Source organism: Marmota flaviventris, chromosome 9 (genome assembly GCF_047511675.1).
Source record: "Marmota flaviventris isolate mMarFla1 chromosome 9, mMarFla1.hap1, whole genome shotgun sequence".
NCBI lineage: Eukaryota > Metazoa > Chordata > Mammalia > Rodentia > Sciuridae > Marmota > Marmota flaviventris.
In genome coordinates this window covers 55,864,818-55,883,688 of record NC_092506.1, presented here as the reverse complement: position 1 = coordinate 55,883,688, position 18,871 = coordinate 55,864,818, and the positions used below count along the sequence as shown (strand labels likewise).

The 18,871-nt window shown below is 35.4% G+C and overlaps 1 protein-coding gene across 6 annotated transcripts in view; it reads left to right on the top strand.

Annotated features, from left to right (window-relative positions):
* The window catches only part of Znf215 (zinc finger protein 215), a 68,022-nt gene extending 50,780 nt beyond the window's left edge, over positions 1-17,242 (top strand). The window contains exons 2-6 of one of the 6 annotated variants that reach the window (XM_071616412.1): positions 4,716-5,276; positions 7,737-7,819; positions 9,307-9,439; positions 9,753-9,848; positions 12,496-17,242. In XM_071616412.1, the coding sequence (XP_071472513.1) occupies positions 4,961-5,276; positions 7,737-7,819; positions 9,307-9,439; positions 9,753-9,848; positions 12,496-13,376 (1,509 nt within the window). In that variant the 5' untranslated portion in view covers positions 4,716-4,960 and the 3' untranslated portion in view covers positions 13,377-17,242. Of the gene's footprint in view, positions 1-4,715; positions 5,277-7,736; positions 7,820-9,247; positions 9,849-9,986; positions 12,297-12,495 lie in introns of those variants that run through there. The other 5 variants (XM_071616413.1, XM_071616415.1, XM_071616414.1 and 2 more) reach the window with 5 other exon arrangements.
* Positions 17,243-18,871: the final 1,629 nt, after the last annotated feature.

Below are 18,871 nucleotides of genomic sequence, written 5' to 3'. Positions count from 1 at the left end.
GGGATTTGTCTGACCTTTTTCTCATAAGTAGATGTGGTTATGGGTTTGGAGTAGGAAGATCACAGAGGCAAAATGTCGTTTTCATCACATTGTCACGAGTGCCTGCTCTCAGCATGATTTATTACTGTTGGTGTTAATCAACTGACTAAGGTATAGTATTTGTCAGATTTCTCTACTGTAAATATACTTTTCTCCTATTACATACTATACTCTTTGGAAGGAAATCACTGTGCATAGCCCACATATAAGAGTTGGAAAAGTTACATTTTATCTCTTGGATGGCTATCTGCAAAAATTATTTGCAATTCTTCTACTTAGAAGATGTATCTTTTCTCCCTCAATTTATATTTATAGTTTTTATTTATAGCAGTATGGCTTATGGGTGTTTTTATAGTTTGAGTTGTAATCCAGTTTTTAATTTCTTGCTCATGTAATTCTACTTTGGCCTCTGGGAACTCTTTCATTTAACTCCTGGTATCTTTGACATACTCCAATAAATGTTTGGGGTTTGTTTTACTTTTGAGCTCTTCTTTATGGCCCTTCGAGATGCTCCATTTGCATCTTATATATCCAGTCTGAAATCAGCCATTTCTCCAAGAAGCCCTGGTTCTTATTATTGGAGAACTGTATTAGAAACCAAGGTCTGGGGGGCTGGGGATGTGGCTCAAGCCGTAGTGCGCTCACCTGGCATGCGTGCGGCCTGGGTTCTATCCTCAGCCCCAAATACAAATAAAGATGTTGTGTCCACCGAAAACTAAAAAAATAAATATTAAAAAATTCTCTCTCTCTAAAAAAAAAGAAAAGAAAAAAACCAAGATCTGGGAAGAGTATCCTTGTTTCTAGGCTTATTCAGCTCCAAGAAAAAGGACATGTGTGTTTATACTAGGCTGTATATATACATATATCTGTAAATATTTCTATATGTAACCATCTTCATCTAAGTTATGCTAATCACAAGTTCATAATTATATCTCCAATTCTCATCAGTTACCCGATGAATCACCCTAGGCTCTATCCCTTGATTATTTGCAAATTCCTACTTAAACATGAAAATGGTCTTCTACCATCTCCTTCCTATTTATTTCCAATATACACATATACTACTATCAGAATTGTTAACCTTCACCCCTGTAGGAAATCTTTTTATTAACTAGAATGGAACATTGTATGTTTTCTTTGTCTTTGACCTCATAGATTACACTCATTTCCAAACTTTTAACAGAAAGTCATATTCTCAAATGTTCTCTTGCCCTTTTTTTTAAGTATAGTGAGTCCTCTCACCCTTCTGGCTGTCTTTTGTAGTCCCCCAAGTGTCCTTCCCCAACCCTATTCTCTAAATCTTTTATTTATGTTGAATAATGATCTGTTGAGGTGGGCATTGCCAGGGCAACACTTACATGTGCCAAGAAGAGAGATGAGAATTATTTTAATCCTAATAATTCAATCAGATTGATATTGTTATCCATTGTACAGGTGAGAAAACTCAAAACTGAGTTAGAATAATTTGCTCAAGTTTGTACATGTCATAACTAGTACAGCTGGAATTTAAACTCATATTGATATGATTCCAAAGTATGTAGTCTATTCCTATAGCAAAATTTCTTAATCTTAGAATTATGGATATTTTGGGCTAGATAATTCTTTGCTATATGGAACTGTCTGATGCATTGGAGGATATTTAATAGCATTCCTGGCTTCGGCCCATTAGCTGACAGTAACAATCTACAGCTGTGGCAATCAAAACTGTTTCTAGACATTGCCAAATATCCCTTGGTGGCAAAATCTCCTCTGGTTGAGAACCACTGGCCTAAAAGATATAATAAAAATGACCCCTTGAATGATAGATTGCATCTGGATTAGGGGAACTATAAATCAAATAAAAAGCTGTATCTGGACTTCCCTGAATGAAGTCACTTCTATTGTTTGGCAGGTTATTTGAGGCTCAGAGAGTTGTTATAGGAGACTTTGACTCCTGTGAGTAAGGCTTTTCAGCCAAGGTGCTTCCTGTGTGACCTATGTGAGTCCTATCTCCTTTGCACTTGAGGTATACTCTTGAGTACTGTCACTGGAAAAAAAAAAAAAAAAAAAAAAAAAAACTCTTTTACTCCTCTGCTACCAAGCTTTTACATTTTGAGTAAATTGGAACTAAATGTGACCTGTAATAATGTTTGTGAGTCTAAATGTTTAGTTGAGCCTAAGACCCCTTGGTGGGCACTTAACGTTAAGTCTAAACAAATGTAAATTACAGTCTGGGAATTCACTTTTTAATTTATCTCTAATAATGAAATGGTTCATGGATTTTTTCCTAGTATATTTTAATAATTGTGTCAGTGTCTTAATTTCTAGTGCTATTTTGCCAGTTTTTCCACTCATATAACTTCATTGGTATTTTTTAATATTTATTTTTTAGTTGTAGGACACAATACCTTTATTTTATTTATTTATTTTATGTGATGCTTAGGATTGAACCCAGGGCCTCCCTAGTGTGAGGTAAGCGCTCTACCTCTGAGCCACAACCCCAGTCCCTCATTGGTATTTTTATAAGAGATTAGGATGACATCTATCTAGTCTGAAGCCTTAACCTTAATATCCTGCCTGAAAATTTGTTTTGCTCAGTTTTTTAATGAATTGTTATCTGCTATAGAATCAATCAAATTATGAGGTTTTTTTTAAGATCAAGGTACCATTTCTTTTATCACTTGTTTTGAGATGTCATTTATCTATATTTGTTTCTCTATCTTGTGGGGATGTGTTTGAGGGGCAGAGAAAGTGTATTTGCCTTTTTTTTAACCTATATTTTTTCTATTGGTGCATTATAATTATTCTTAATAGTGGAATTTGTTGTTACATATTCACATGTACACACAATAGTTTCATTTCCTAGTATCTCCCTTTTCCTTTTCTACCCTCCTTTCCCTGGTCTCCTTAATTCTTTCTACTGGTCTGTCTTCCGTTTTCACGAAACACCCACTCACCCCCCTGTTTTTTTTTCCTTGTTCTTCTGTAGCTTCCACATAAAAAGGAAAGCATAGGACCCTTGCTTGATTTTCTGAGTTCTACTTATTTCACTTAATTTAATGCTTTAACGTTTCACCCATTTTTCTAAAAATGATATAATTTCATTCTTTATGGCTGAATAAAACTTAACTATACATATATACCACATTTTCTTTATCCATTTATTCATTGGCAGACATCTAGACTGGTCCAATAATGTGGCTTGTGAAATGTGCTATTATAAACTTGGGTATGCATGTATCACTATAGTATAGCTGGGTTATGTGTGGTTCTGTGCCTTTTAAGGAACTTCCATGCTGATTTCCATAGTTGTTGTACTAATTTACCATCCCAGCAATAATGTGGAAGTATTCCTTTTTCCTCACATTCTCTCTTGTATTTGTTATTTATATTCTTAAAGGCTGCCCTTAAACTGGAGGGAGATGAAATCATAATGTAGTTTTGATTTGCATTTCCCTGATTGTTAAATATTTTGAACATGTTTATTTGTTGGCCATTTGTATTTCTTCTTTTGAGAAGTAGGTCTGTTTAGTCTGGGCATTTATTGGTTGAGTTATGGGGGGAGTTGCTGTTAAGTTTTTTGAGTTATTTATATATTATGGATGTTAAACTTCTGCTGGAAGAATAGCTTGCAAAGATTTTCTTCCATTCTCCTCATACTCTTGTTTCATTTGCTATACAGAAGCTTTTGGATTTGGTGCCATCCAATTTCCTAATTAAGCTTTAGCAGTCCTTTTGAGAAAATTGTTGACTGAGCCAGTATATTGGAATGTTGACCCTACATTTTCTTCCAGCTGTGAAGTTTCTGGTCTAATTCCTACATCCTTATCCACTTCAAGTTGACTCTTGTGCAAGTGAGAGATAGGGATATAGTTTCATTCTTCTACATATGGATAACCAGTTTTTCTAGCACCATTTGTTAAAAGGATTGTCTTTTCTCCAATGTATGTTTTTGGCACCTTTGTCAAGGATCGGATGAGTATATCTGTTCCTGAGTCCCTTTTTTGTTCCATTGATACATGTGTCTATTTTTATGCCAGTACCATGCAGTTTTATAAAGAATGCCATTGATATTTTGATGGAGGGTGTATTGAATCTGTAGATCACTTTTGGTGATATGGCCATTTTAACTATTAATTTTGCCTACCCATGAACGTGGGAGGTCTTTCAGTTTCTTTGTTCAGTACTTTATGATTTTTATTGTCGAGGTCTTCCACCTCCTTTGTTAGATTTATTCTTAGGAATTGTATTTATTTTTTTAGGTTATTGTGAATGAAATTGTTTTCCAGATTTCTTTTTCACTGAATTCATTATTAGTGTATAGGAAGCTATTAATTTTTTTGTATGTTGATTTTTATATATTGATACTTTACTAGCTCTAAAAGTCTTCTGGAGCTTCTATGCATCTTCTAAATATAGGACCATATCTTCTGCACTGATAATTTGAGTTTGTATCCATTTTATTTTCTTCCATTGATAAATTGCTCAGGCTAAGATTTCAAGTATTATATTAAATAGGAGTTGTGAGAACAGACATACTCATATTTTCCTATTCTAAGAAAGGAAAACAAAAATGAAAGAGAATCCATAATTTTTTTAGGTAATTTTAAGAATAATTTTTACTTATGCTATTTTACCTTTCAACAACATGCTAATAAATGTTTACTATCTATGGATCAAATTTGTCTTTTTTTCAGTCTCTTGGGAAGCTGATTTCTACAGCTGAAGCTCCTGGAACTCTTCTTACTGTGATATAACCTGATTCAAACATACTGCCTATAGTAACAGGTGCTTAGCCAAACCTAAAAAGTACTGGAATCCTCAGATTTGAACTACAGCAGCCATTCTATTTAGGAAGATTCAGTCTCTTAACAAGTTGGTGGCTATCTTAAAACCCCAAAACTTGACTCTGCATGAAAAAAGTGAGGTCCTAAGAATAGATATGTCTTGGCATCAGGAAACCCTTACTGCTATGGAAACATATGACTCTGAGGAGTCTCGTCAAAAATTCAGACATTTCCAGTATTCAGAAGTATCTGGACCCCATGAAGCCCTGAGCAAACTCTGGGACCTCTGTCTTCAATGGCTGAGACCAGAGATTCATTCAAAGGAGCAAATCCTAGAACTTTTGGTGCTGGAACAATTCCGGACAATCCTCCCTGAAGAAGTCAGGGCTTGGATAAATTTACAGCATCCCAAGAACAGCAAAGATGTGGTGACTCTCATAGAAGATGTGATTGAAATACTCAAAGACAAAGGTGAGAATTTAGAAAATTTTAGGTAGAGTAATTGGCCTTCCTGTATTAAGAAAAACTATCTATTCTGTATCATTCTATTAGGATTTTCTGTTACTCCACTAGTAAGCCTGAACTTTAATCTGTAAGCAATAGAAATAGATCATTAGAACACAGATTGGGTAGGGGAGTAACACGGTTTTGTTTGCCTTTAAAAAATGTAGCCAGGTGCAGTGATACATACCTGTAATCCCAGTGGCTTGAGAGACTGAGGCAGGAGGATCACAAGTTCAAAGCTGGCCTTGAGCAACTTAGTAAGGCCCTACACAATTTAGCAAGACCCTGTCTCCAAAAAAAGAGGGGGGCGCTGGGGATGTGGATTTATTTCAATCCCTGGTACCAAAATAAAAGAATGTGGAGCAGGGATTGGCAAAAATGTGGCCCACGAGCCAAATATTTTTAGAAATGAAATTTTATCGGAACATAACCATGTCCATTTTCCTACATTTTGTCTATGTTGCTTTCATGCTATGGCATGAAAAGTAATTATAGTAGAGTTGAGTAATTACAGTAGAGAGTATTGCCTGCAAAACATAAAATATTTCTATCCTTTAGAATAGGAAATGTATACCAACTTCTCCATAAGAAATGGATAGACCTATAGAACCTGAGGATTCTGAAAATAGGAAAACAAATTGTTGTACTAGATTAGGTATTAGAGAATACAGATACATTAGCAAAACAGAAGAGTTTAAGCCTAAAGAATTATGTCTAGGTAAAATATAAGAGTAGGATAAGGTTTGATACATACTAATGTGCTCTGGCTAGTATGAATGAAATAAGTAGTGAATTTTGTGTGTGTGGAGAAGTTAATGCATTAATGATGTGGTGTGTTGAATTTTGTGTATGGAGAGGATAATACATTTAATTATGTGATGTGCTAAATTTGAGGTTCCTGTGGGCGATCCACAATTTAAAAGCAGTATATAGTTAATGCTACAACAAAAAGTATTCAGAAAGATTTGGAAATAGAGCTAAGCTAGAAGTAGGAGAAATACAAATCCTCAGGGAGCATCAATATTTAAGAGCTAGTCCAGATGTAAGTACCTATTATAGTAAGTACAGAGGATAGAGGCCATGTTAAACCTAACATGTTAAGGTCATTAGTAAAATTCAAACTGTGAGAAACTATAAGAAAATCCACTTTTCTAAGAGGGCAGAAGTATTTAGAGATTAAAAGAAACTTAAAAGATGTGTGCCCAGTATTGTGAATATCTGGACCTTATAAGACATGGGCAACTGACTGGATATTTGAAAAGGAATTATTTCCAAGGTCATTGTGGTATTATGGTCCTATTCAGTCATTATCTAGAAAAAAAGATATAGATTGAACTGAGAAAAAGAGCACAAACCAGGTAAACAGGCTAGAAAAGAATAATGAAACAAAGAACCAAGAAAGATTAGTTTTTTGAGCTAAAAAAAAGTCTTCAAGAAAGAAATGTTCTTTCTGTTGAAATGTTCAACAGTGGTGCAACAAAAAATTCCTATTAAAATAAGTATTGAAGAAAATTTAGTGAAATCGTTAATTATGGAGGAATTTTAAGCTTTAGTTTGAACAGTTTCAGAGGAGTTGGGGTCATAATTTGTAGTGGGTTGTATTACATTATTATTGCTGCTATTGCCAACTATTTTTTTCAACAATATGTTAAAATCCATTATCATTACCTAAGACTTAATTTTAACATCAAAATACAGCCCTTGAAATTGAATAAATTTAAAGTTATAACAAACTTACCACATTGTTTCTATTTTTTCTCATTTCACCCTGAATCAATGAAAACTTCATCTCAGACCAGTAAAACTCTGTAGTCTGACAGTTGAGGATTGCCATATAATTCATGGATCCTGGAGAAACTTTAGTAGCCCATGAGTCTACTTCTTATCAAAGGGCTAGAGAAGAGAATTAGTTTCATTAAATTGTTTCCTTTAAAGAATCAGTATTTCAAAGTGACCAGACTGCCTCGTCTATGCAGCTTAATAGAAAACAACTCTTAAATAGAATCTTCCTCAGTATGGCTGAGGAGTGATTAAATAAAATATTTTTAGCTCCAAGTGGAATTAACAGCCTGTGGTAGCTAGGCCTTAGTTAAGTTTTAGTAATGAAAGGATCAAAGCTATTTTTTTTAAATCTGGTATAAACAGATAAGGTCTCAAAATACTATCTTGGTCCTCTTTGCTCTGATCTAGTAGATCATAACCCTTGATGATATATCAGAATCACTTTTGGAATTTTTCAGAAGTTACAATCAATACTCTTATCCTCTACTCTTGGGGATTCTAATTGCTAGTAGGGCCCAATTATATTTGCAAAGGTCTTCAGATGATTTCTATGATTAACATGTTAAAATTACTACTATAATCATTAAACATTACTCCCAGGCAAAACTTCTCTTCCTCCCTAATATTTTCCTTCATCTTCCTCAGATACACCCTTCGAGAACTGTGTCCTTCAGAATGGGAGCACAAGGGAGAACATGGAAGCTGACTCACTAACAGGGAAGCCTCAGGTGAAGTAGGGTTCCACTCTTTGCTAGAAATATATGCTCTTTTTAAATGTGACCTGCTTTTACTTTTTATCTTTAAACTTTTTTCAAACATGGTTCTATCCAAGGGTGTTAGTCTCTTATTCTTTCACAGGACATTGGACTGATTTTAGTTGATGATACACTCTGGAAATATTTTCTTTAGCCTCATATATTCTTTGTGCATCTGTTCCCTCAAGAAGATAAATGATTATTAAAGCAAAAGAGCCTAAAATAGAAAGTTTAGAATTAAAAATGAAGGGAGTCCAAGAGTAGAATCCTGAGCAATGTCATTTATTATACAGGAATAGAAGAAACCTCAAAGGATACTGAAAGCAAAGATACAGAAGAAAATTAGGAAACTATGGTATCACTGAGGGTCAAAGTACTAGAATATTTAAAGGAAAAAATGCTTTAAAAAGTCAGAGTAATACAACCTAGGGGCTGGGATTGTGGTTCAGTGGTAAAGCGGTTGTCTAGCATGTGTAAGGCACTGGGTTTGATTCTCAGCTCCACATATAAATAAATAAATAAATAAAAATAAAAAAAATACAACCTAAGCAGTTTCTGTTTACTTATCATAGAGAGACTAATGTGCACAGGGACAGAAGCCAGGTTGTGTTGGGTTATGGAAAGAAGAGAAGGTGAAGAATTAGGCAGAATTAATGTAGACAGACTGACTCTGAAGGAGAAAGGAAGAGATTTATGTATTTCCATGTGACTAAAGTTGCCAATAATGACAAGGTTGAGGGTACTAGAGAGACGAGTAAATTTATTCGCTAACACATATTTGAGAATATGATTGGGAAATAAAACAAAATCTCTACTTTGTGGAGATTACATTCTAGTAGGTAGCAGGTAAATACAAGCTAGTATAGTATTTCAAATAGTAATAATTTTTACAAAGAATAAAAAACAGAATGGGGCCAGGGTTATGGCTCAGTGGTAGAGCGCTTACCTAGCATGTGTGAGGCACTGGGTTCGATCCCTGGCACCACATAAAAATAAACAAATAAAATAAAGGGTAAAAAAAAAAAAAAACCAGGATGGAGTAGAAACAAATCCGTTATCAGACAGTCTTCTCAGGGTGACATTGAGCTGTGACACCTGAATGATAAGGAATTAGATTACATTTCTCAATTAGAGAAAACATCCCATCTCTTTCAGCAGAGCCTACATTTTTGTTACAATTTCCCCTTGAATCTACCTGAAACTCTTCCCATCCTAAACTTTTATATAAATTCTTGGTGCTCTGTAATGTTTTGTTTCCATATATATATATATATATATATATATATATATATATATATATTTGATGGACCCTTGCTACAACTTCATATTCTTCACTTAGAACCCTAAACGTCCTATTTCTTATATAGTCTGACTTCTTCCGTGTTCTCTCCAAATTCATTCCTTTTGTGGTAATATTTTTTGGGGTAACCTTTGGTTAAAAAGGAACTTAAATGTTTTAGGAACCATTGACATTCAAAGATGTGGTTGTGGAGTTCACCAAGGAAGAGTGGGGGCAACTGGACCCTGCTGTAAAGAACCTTTACAGGGATGTGATGCTGGAGAACTATAGGAACCTGCATTCATTGCATAAAGGTGGTTTCTATGTATTTATTTACTCTATTAGTATATCTCTCTTTCTACTGTGAAAAGCTATCGAACTGGTAGAGTCCTTATGTTCCTTTGGGTCTGGGTTCAGGTTTCCTAATATCCTTTGGGCACAGTAGCACATTTTCCTACTCTATGTGGTTGAAAGTCCTTTTCTATGTACAGCCAGAAATATACAGACATGGTGCTCTTCTGGCCTTCTCCTTCAGCAGCTTAACCTACTGTCTTTTCTTCCCTATAAAAATGTGTTAAGTGTCTATATGTTTTTTGTTGTTGTCATTTTTATTTTTCCTATGCACAGTTCATCCACTTTCCAAACCAGTTGAGATCCCCAAATTGGAGAGTAAGAAAGAAAGATGGATAATGGAGGGAGAAGTCCCAAGAAGGACCATTTGGGGTAAGAACCAGGCAGATATGATATATTTGTAAGAAGCTAGGGTTTATTAAACCTAGAGATAGTGACTTGCCTTTGAATTATTAGCTGGGTGTAATCAAAATTTTTACTTAAAAAAGCATCGTTACCTTTTATTCACAGGTTCTCTTTCCTGTGTGGCAAAATATTGTCATGGGTAGGACCACAACTTCAAGCTGGGTGGCTTGGGGCAACCTTTGTGCTGGTTTTCTCACCTGTAACTTAAAAGTTAATAATAGTAACTCCCTCCAGATTACTGTGAGGATTAAATGAATTGATACATGGAACATACTTAGAACATTGCCTGGTACATGGTAAGTGCTAAATAAACAACCATTAATCAACTAACATTGAATGTTATCCTTCCTTTTGAAGAAAATAAAACTTTATGCTAGAGTGACTTTTAGTAATCATCCACTTTTCCTTCTTTGTAAAACTTCTTAATTTGTACTTTAACTCCCACAACATCATAATCTTTTCTTATTAACACTTTGTAATAGTGTAAAACTATTGTAAGATTATATTAAAAAGGAATATAGTTCAGACCCCAGAGTTACACAATATTAACATGTTGGTTTGAATTTTTTAAAGCCATTTCTTTGTGATGCAGATCTGTGGTTTCTGAAAATTTCTTTTATTCCTAAAATATGGAACAGTTTTCAAATTTTTTCCAAAATTCAGCAGGAATATATCATTTTATATCCTGTTCTTTTCACCTTTTATATCATGACCAGTTACCTATTTTACCAAATAAACTATGAAAATGTGCTTTCTGATTCACACTTAACGTTCCTTTACACGTTATAATATTTTTAATCATCCCCTACCACCACTGTTGGATATTTAGGTTGTACCAATTTTTCAAGCATTATCCGATGATTTCATAGGATAAAGTTATTACGTGAGACTAATTTTAAAAAATAGGATTGAAAGCAGCTGGGGTTGTGGCTCAGTGGTAGAGTGCTTGCCTAGCATATGTGAGGCCCTGGGTTCGATTTTAAGCACCACATATAAATAAAAATAATAAAAAATAAAGATCATTGGCAACTAATAAACATTAAAAAAATAGGAATGAAAAAGTTACCTGAAAAATTAGTTGTACAAATATGAGAACAACAAAGATTTATTTAGGGAAATACAATTATGAATGATACTATTAAATACTGCTACAACAATTACTGTTTTAGTTATCTGTGGTTTCTAACAAATAATCCCAAAACAATCATTTTATTCCCAATTTTTTCTAAGTTGACTGAGGAATTTTTATGTTCCATGTGATGTTGGCTGGGGATGCAATGTCTTGGGGTTCTAATGAGATAGAATGCCCAAAATAGCACATGACATGATTGGAAGTTGATACTGACTGTCCCTGGGAACATAGTTGGTCCAATGGACACAGTACCTATCATGGCTTCTCCTTGAGGTTTGGGCTTCTCTTGGCACAGTGGCCAGATTCTGTGAGAACACATGTCCTGAGAGGAATCAGAAGCTATCAGTCTTTTAAAGATTAGGTCAACAGGTGGCATAATATCACTTCTACAATCTTCTGTTTGCTAAGCTGACACAGGATCAAGTCTCTACTTGTGTATGAGAAAAGTGGCAAAGAATGTGTAGCTATGTTCTATCATAGTCTGTGCTGTCCACAAGTCATCCATACTCTCCCCCCTTGTAAAATATATGTACTCTTTACCAAGACCCCAAGAACCTCTTCTTATTATCAGACTTAAAGTTCAGAATCTCATCATCTAAATTGGGTACAGGTTTGAAAGTGGTTCCTCTCTTTTCTCTGAAGATCTGTATATTAAAATGACATGTGGCCAGCCCCCACACACTCAGCATACATTGGTGAGGCAGAGACAGGAAAAATGGATTAAAATCCCATTGTATATTCCTAGGCTCCATTCAATAGATTGATTTAATACTCTAGCTTCTAGCTTGGCTGTGGTGCAAATGATAATTTCTGATATAAAATTAGATTAATTAGGCTGAGTTGATAAATATTTGTCAAATTTGGCAGTATCACTGGGGCTGATTTGTGATAAAAGTGGAATGTCTGTAGGGTCCCAGAGGGAACATGTAGGGGTTTCTGATCCCTAGAGCATTCCAAATTCAGAAAGTAGCTCCTTTCTCAAGATGGCTCCTGGATACAGCAACCTAGGGTTTGGTGAGAGATTAGGTGATATTCAATCCAAAGTGAGGCTGCTATTGCAGCTGGAATTGCTAAGCATTTACACTGGTAAAAGTTTGCTGATACTCTTGCACCTTTACCCTGCAAAAGGGAGACTTTTTCCCCCAGCTATGGCATGTGACCAGGTATTTAATTTCTCTTATTATGTTCTTGACCTAGGTCTTTGAATCTTACAAGATCCCAGCTCTCTCTTGTTGATTTCCAGTGTTCTTCCATGGTCATTCACCTCAAAATACAAATACATGGTAACTTTGATTTTCTTTGTGGAAGAGGACATGAATACTGGGCTCCTCTATTCAACTACCTTCTATAAGTATCTTCACCTCTTATTTACATTCTGCATTTAAGACCAACAATACATACATATACCATTATGTGAATTAGCTTCTCTATCCTCACTAAGCAGTTTTACTTCTTTTTATCTAATTTTATATTTCTTTTTAGACATGGAAACTGTTTCAAAAGATCAAGATTCAGTTCCAAAGCAGAGGGCTTCTACAGAAGAATCATCCTATGGAGTAATTATGACAAGGTTTACCAAAAGTGAACATCCTTTCTTAGAAGGCTGGAAAAGTGAGGATTGGTTACATGAAATCCAGAAAAATCAGAACATAAGTTTGCTGCAACAGGCTTCTATTCATAAAAGTGTCTGCACTGAAGAGGGAGACTCTGAATGTAATGAAAATAAGAAAAGCTTTAATTCAGTTAGCTCTATATGGGATATACAACAGGGAATTCCTATGGGAAAGGGTCTCACAAAAGAACACAAGTTTAAAACTAATTTCAAATCCAATTCAGAATCAGTGGGTAAGAAACATTTAGAATATAATGAATGTGGAAATGCCTTGAATCTAAGTACACATATTATTCAACCCCCCAAAAGTCACACAACAGTGAATTCCTATGAATGTTATCAATGTGGAAAAGCCTTCAGCCGGACTTCATCCCTCATTCGACATCAGATCATTCACACTGGAGAGAAACCCTATAAATGCAGTGAATGTGGGAGATTGTTCAACCGAAATACAAACCTTATAAAACATAAAAAAATTCATACTAAGGCTAAGATTTATGAAGACAATAAAAGTGGAAAAGCCTTGTGTAAGAGTGAAGACAATAATAAAAACCCAAGACTCCATTCTGGAGACAGTTCCTATGAATGTGTTGACTGTGGAAAATCCTTCAACCGAAGCTCTTCCCTTATTCGACATCAGATGATTCATACAGGAGAGAAACCATTCAAATGTAAGGACTGTAAGAAAACCTTCAACAGACATTCAAACCTTATTAAACACCAAAAACTTCATGCTAGAGATCAATCCTGAAAAGGAAGAAATACTAGAAAACCTTCAGTCAGTGAGAACTCATTCAGCATCCATGAATTTTTGCTAGAGGGAATCCCACGCATATAAGAAAATATTTGTCACAGATTATTCTTTAAATGATGTAACAATATTGGAGAGAAATCTGTTTGAGGGATCTTTTCCAGATTCCCAAAATGAAGCCATAAGAGTTTGAAGTTAATACAAAGACTAGTATGGTAATATGTTTTTGATTATTTTGATGTAACCTTCATCTTTCTCTAGTCCATAAAATGTTATCTGTAGCATACTTATGTTCATCTGATTTATTAATGAAGTATCTATTAGGGAGAAGCCAAGCAATATTGTTGATGATATTCAATATTAAACTGTTGGTCCTTATAAGAAAGTCACACACACATAAAAAGGAGCTTTTGAGGATATATGAAGATAGTTCTAAGGATTAATGGGAAAGAGTACAGTGAAAGACTGTTACTTCACCCTTGACAATATCTTTGGCAACTAGAATTGGGAGAAACTTATCAATTGCAATGGGAAATGGGTGTGGTTTTGTTCAGTTATATGTAGTCTTAATATTTCATTTTTTTAAAAAAGTACTTTCTGAGATCTAGGATGGAGAAACATTGTAGCCTTAGGTCTGTCATTAGTTCCAGACATTCTGAGGTTAATAAAATGTCTTACTACTATGTGTGCTAGAAATGTATTTACTATAGGGTAGCTCAGGGTCCCAAATTGTTTCTTAAGCCAAGAAGCATGTCTTAATCTACCCAAATGATTACTACTGGAGACATTCCCAATAAATAATGATGCTGGCTTTTTGTCGAAAGTTCTAAACTAATACGAAAGTCAAATCTCCCTCTTATTACCCTCTTATAAGTATTCCCTTACAAAACTATTTGTAATTACATGCAAAGCCCACCCAGTTAATTCAGATAATTTCCTGATCTTAAAATCCTTAATCACATATGTACAAAGATTTTTTATATGTATTTTTAAGTTTTCCAGGATTATTTTTTTTTAAATCATTCACAGGGTCTAGGGATTAGGGGTCTGGGTATCTTTGGGGAAGAGGAACATTATTCAGCTCCCCACTGCTATGACAAATTACCATAAATTTAGCAACTTAACACAAATGTATCATAGATCTTCAGGATATAAGTCTGGGTCTTAATTGGACTAAACTCAGATGTCAATAGGCTGTGTTCTTTCTTGGAGATTCTAAAAGAGAATCTCTTTTGCCTGTCCCAAACTTCTAAAGGTACTCAGATTATTTGGTCTGTGACTCTTCCTCCATTTGCACAGCCAGTAGTGTTGCCCTCTTCTTCCATAGTAACATCTTTCCCTGACTAGCTCTCCTCTCCTCTCCCACTTTTAAGGACCTTCTGAATAAACTAAGGCCCCCAGAAAACCCAAGACAATCTCTTTAAAATCCTCTAATAAATAATTGTAATATCATCTACAACTTTAATTTCCTTTTGCCATGGAATCTAACAGATTCCCAGGTTTTGGGATTAGGACTTGGAAATCTCTAGTGTGCTATTATGCTCCTTACCAGAGTACACCTCTGTTATTTGTGCTGACAAACTATCCCAGAATTAAGCCTGAACCCGTGTTTTTCATATTGTTTAAGGGGTAGTAGAATCAAGCTTCAGAAGCAGCACAATGCAATTGCTTATCTCCTCTATTATCTGGGTAGAAAAAAATTAGATCCTAAACTCAAAAGACCAAAATCAGTGAAGTACTTTAAAACCTAATTATTGTTTTCCTTCTTAAAATTAATGTCTCAAATAGTCTAACTGAAAGATTATGAGCTATTAATAAAACTTACCCAGTGAGACCAGTCCCTATATTTTTTTCAGCATCGTATCTGTGAACAACATCCTCTGAGCAGAGTCCACTGCCACATCCTTGAATGTCATTGTCCCCTAAAATATCAAACATATTTCTGCTAACTGTTGATTCCTCTAAAAATATCAAGAGTTTTGCAAACTGGAACAAGTTGAGAGGAGGAACAAGATGTTGCTCTGACTTTTGATGAGACATTATTTGGAAATCTAATTTTGTGTTATACCATGCAAGACAGACAAAAGCTGGTGATAGAGTTAACCACTCTAAAAAATGAGGCTAGAGTAGAATGATTTATGACATAATTAGAAAAAAATGTATAATATAGCAGAGGGTCAAAATGGTTTAAAGTCTTCAAACTATACACCTTCCCCAACCATAACAAGTATACAAGGATGTTTTGTATATTTCTTTTTCATTGGGTTATATGATAAAATATAATACTTGCATACAATAAAATAGGGAAAGTCATAATACGTCCCTGAAAGATTTCACAAAGTACAGAATTACTATTGGAGGAGTAAGAAGGTTTCACAGTGATGGACCATAAAAGGTGGATATTGTTTATTTAGATGATAGGAATAGCTATACAAATAATGGGTGAAGAACAAAGTAGATAAATCTTTTAATTGTAAAGGCTATATATGCAGGCTGCAGAAAAAAAACTTTGAGGAGAAAAGCATTCATCCATCTCCCCACCAATTAGACTCCCCAAGTAAACATTGTTATTGATGTTTCTTTCCAGGAAATCTCAACACATATAAAATATATACGTAGAGAAAATAGAGATTGTCTAGACATGAGGGGTGGAAGTATAACTATAAGTGGATACAGGGGAACTACTTGTAGTGACAGATTATCTGAAAACTGGATTGGGACAGTGCACAACTCTATAAGCTTACTAAAATCAACTATATACTAATGATGGACGGACTATATATAAATTGTATGTCATTGAGGCTGTTAAGAAATAGACATGAGTTCTGGAGCAAGAACATTCTTTTTGTAGAAGGTAATTGTTCACCCTTTGAAAAGCAGCTTCTGACATAATACCGGGTCCTAGTAGAGACTGAACTCCTGTCTGCAACTTCAAATTACTATGCAGTCACACCCACCTTTGAGCTTGGTAGTGTTAGATCCACTGTCTCAGGGTTCTCCAGAGAAATGGAACAAATAGAATATATGTAATTATAATAGGGAATTTCTTAAATTGACTTACAGAGATTGAATTGTCTCAGTGCCTGTCTGCAGGTTGGAGAATTAGGAAAAATAGTAACTGCTCAGTCCAAGAAGCAAGAAAGCCTCAGAACAAGAGGGAGCAATGATGCAGCCCCACTTTGGGGGTGAAGGCTTGGAAGTACCTCACTAGGGCAAGCCTGCATTAAAAAATTATAGAATCTTGAAGCTAGATTTACAGATAGGTAGGTAGTGTAGTTAGGTAAATCGGGTCTAATATCGAGTAAGATAAAGAAAATGGAGACCATTATTGAGAATGGAGTCCAGGAAAGCAGAGCAGCACTTGGGGAAATTTAAATGTTAATGTCCCCAAGACCCAGAACCCATCCTAAGGAACTGTTAATGAAACAGCTCCCAGCAAGCAGGGAGGTATTAATCAAACCACCCCAGGCCCTTCCTGACCAGATTACTCCTTCAGCCCACCCATCTCCCACCTTTTGGGCCTTCCCACCTGCATTCTATCACTGCAAGATAAAGAGAAACAAAGGACATGAATGTGGGAAAACTAAAAGACTTTAGCTATTTAAAAAGGGAAGACCTCCCCCTTCCACGGATTCCGCCTTTTGGGTCCCCTTCTTCCTCTGGGAAGAAGTCTTTTCTGCTGTCCTTTAATAAAGCTTCCACTTTCCGCTCTACACTTGGTGTGCTTCTCTGGTGTTATACTTCAGCATTCGGGGAAACAAGGACTCGTCACCGTTAAACAGCGGTAAGAATCTGACATCCATAGGCAACAGCAGCAACCAAAATAAAGCACCTGCTCAAGAAGACTCAAGTGTTCATATGAGCTTCTGCTTTTTGGTTCCATCTGGGCCCTTGGCCTATTGGACAGTACTGTCTGCATTCAGAGATGACCAATCTTCTCTGGAAACACCTTCAGAGACACCCTAAAAAGTGTGCTTTATCAATTTTCTAAGCACCCCTCAATCTAGACAAATTGGCAACAAAGTAACCACCATTTTCAAAGATATAAAATCGAATTGCTATACAACAGCAATCCATCCTTGAGCAAAAATGGTTTATTTGAGATCTGAGGATTCAAATTTCATGAATAGGTGGCCCAGACTCGTCTTGGCTCTTCCTGAACCTTATGTATGACCCTAAAGGGTGTTTCCTGTGACCAAAGAGAGAAAATAAAAATACAGACCTGGTTCACCTAAGAGTTGGCTCTGTATGTTGCTGTGAGCCAAAATCAGCCTGCTGCTGTACCTCAGCCTCACTCAGGGATGGCCCTAATAGACAAATGGTGAAGAGAGATCTTTTCTGTGTCAAAATCATAACAATGGCGAAAAAATCTGATCAAATTATAAGACACAGAACTGTGTATATAATACTACCACTTTTATTTTTAAAACTGAAAATAATATGCATATCTCTTTGCTTGTGTATGTATGATTGATTTTTTTTTTTTTTTGAAAGGAATCTTTATAATGGGTACTGGTTAGGTGAGAATTAGGAGTGAAAGGGAAACTGTTCACTTTATACCCACTTGTATCTTTTGTATTTACAGCCACATAAATGTAAAACAATACATTTTCAAAGAATGTGTTGTCTTTATATATGAACAGCTATTTGCATAGGTATTATCTCCATTAAAAGGAAAAATCCAGGGGCTGGGTTCAGCAGTATAGTGCTCGTCTAGCACAAGCAAGCTGCTGGGTTCAATCCTCTGCACTACATAAAAATAAATAAATAAATAAATAAATAAAGGTTAAAAAAAGGAAAAATCCAGACTAAGTTATTTAAGCAATTCAAAACAAAACAAAGAATTACGGAATCAAGAAGCAGGCAGTCTTCAGAACCAAGAACTGCCAGTCAATGTTTGTAGTACAATGTAGAATGTTTACAACTTTTGTAGAAAAATATAAGTGAATATACAGACAACTGGTTACAGATAAACTGGTTAATTGGTTATAATGCCTCCTACAAATTACCTGGATTGGTTTAGTCTTTCCATGCTTGGTTCTGGAAACTAGTCCAAGTCAATGGCCACCCACAAATTTTATCCAACACCTAATTCACCAATTCCAGATCCCCAAAATATACACACAGGATTTTGAAAAAGAAGAATAAGGGTATATTTACCCTACCAGGTATACATTCCCAACATAAAGCCTCAATTATGATATGATATACCTGCAAAAATTAAAAATACTAGGAAAACTGTGAATCAAGCAACAATGATAAGAACTTATTAACTGGCCACCTAGTTAACTGACCTCTTTTTGCACCTGCAGCAGTTTTCAGTACTGACAGAACACCTTACAGCTCCATGCACCCATGGATGCTGGGATTCTGTGCCTAGAGGCCTTGGGAACCTTCGCATTTGTTACCATTCATAGTATTAATGACAACTTCCCCTGCAACCACAATTCTATCCGCTTATGGTTTTATCTGTCTTTAAACTTTTCGAAGGCTTC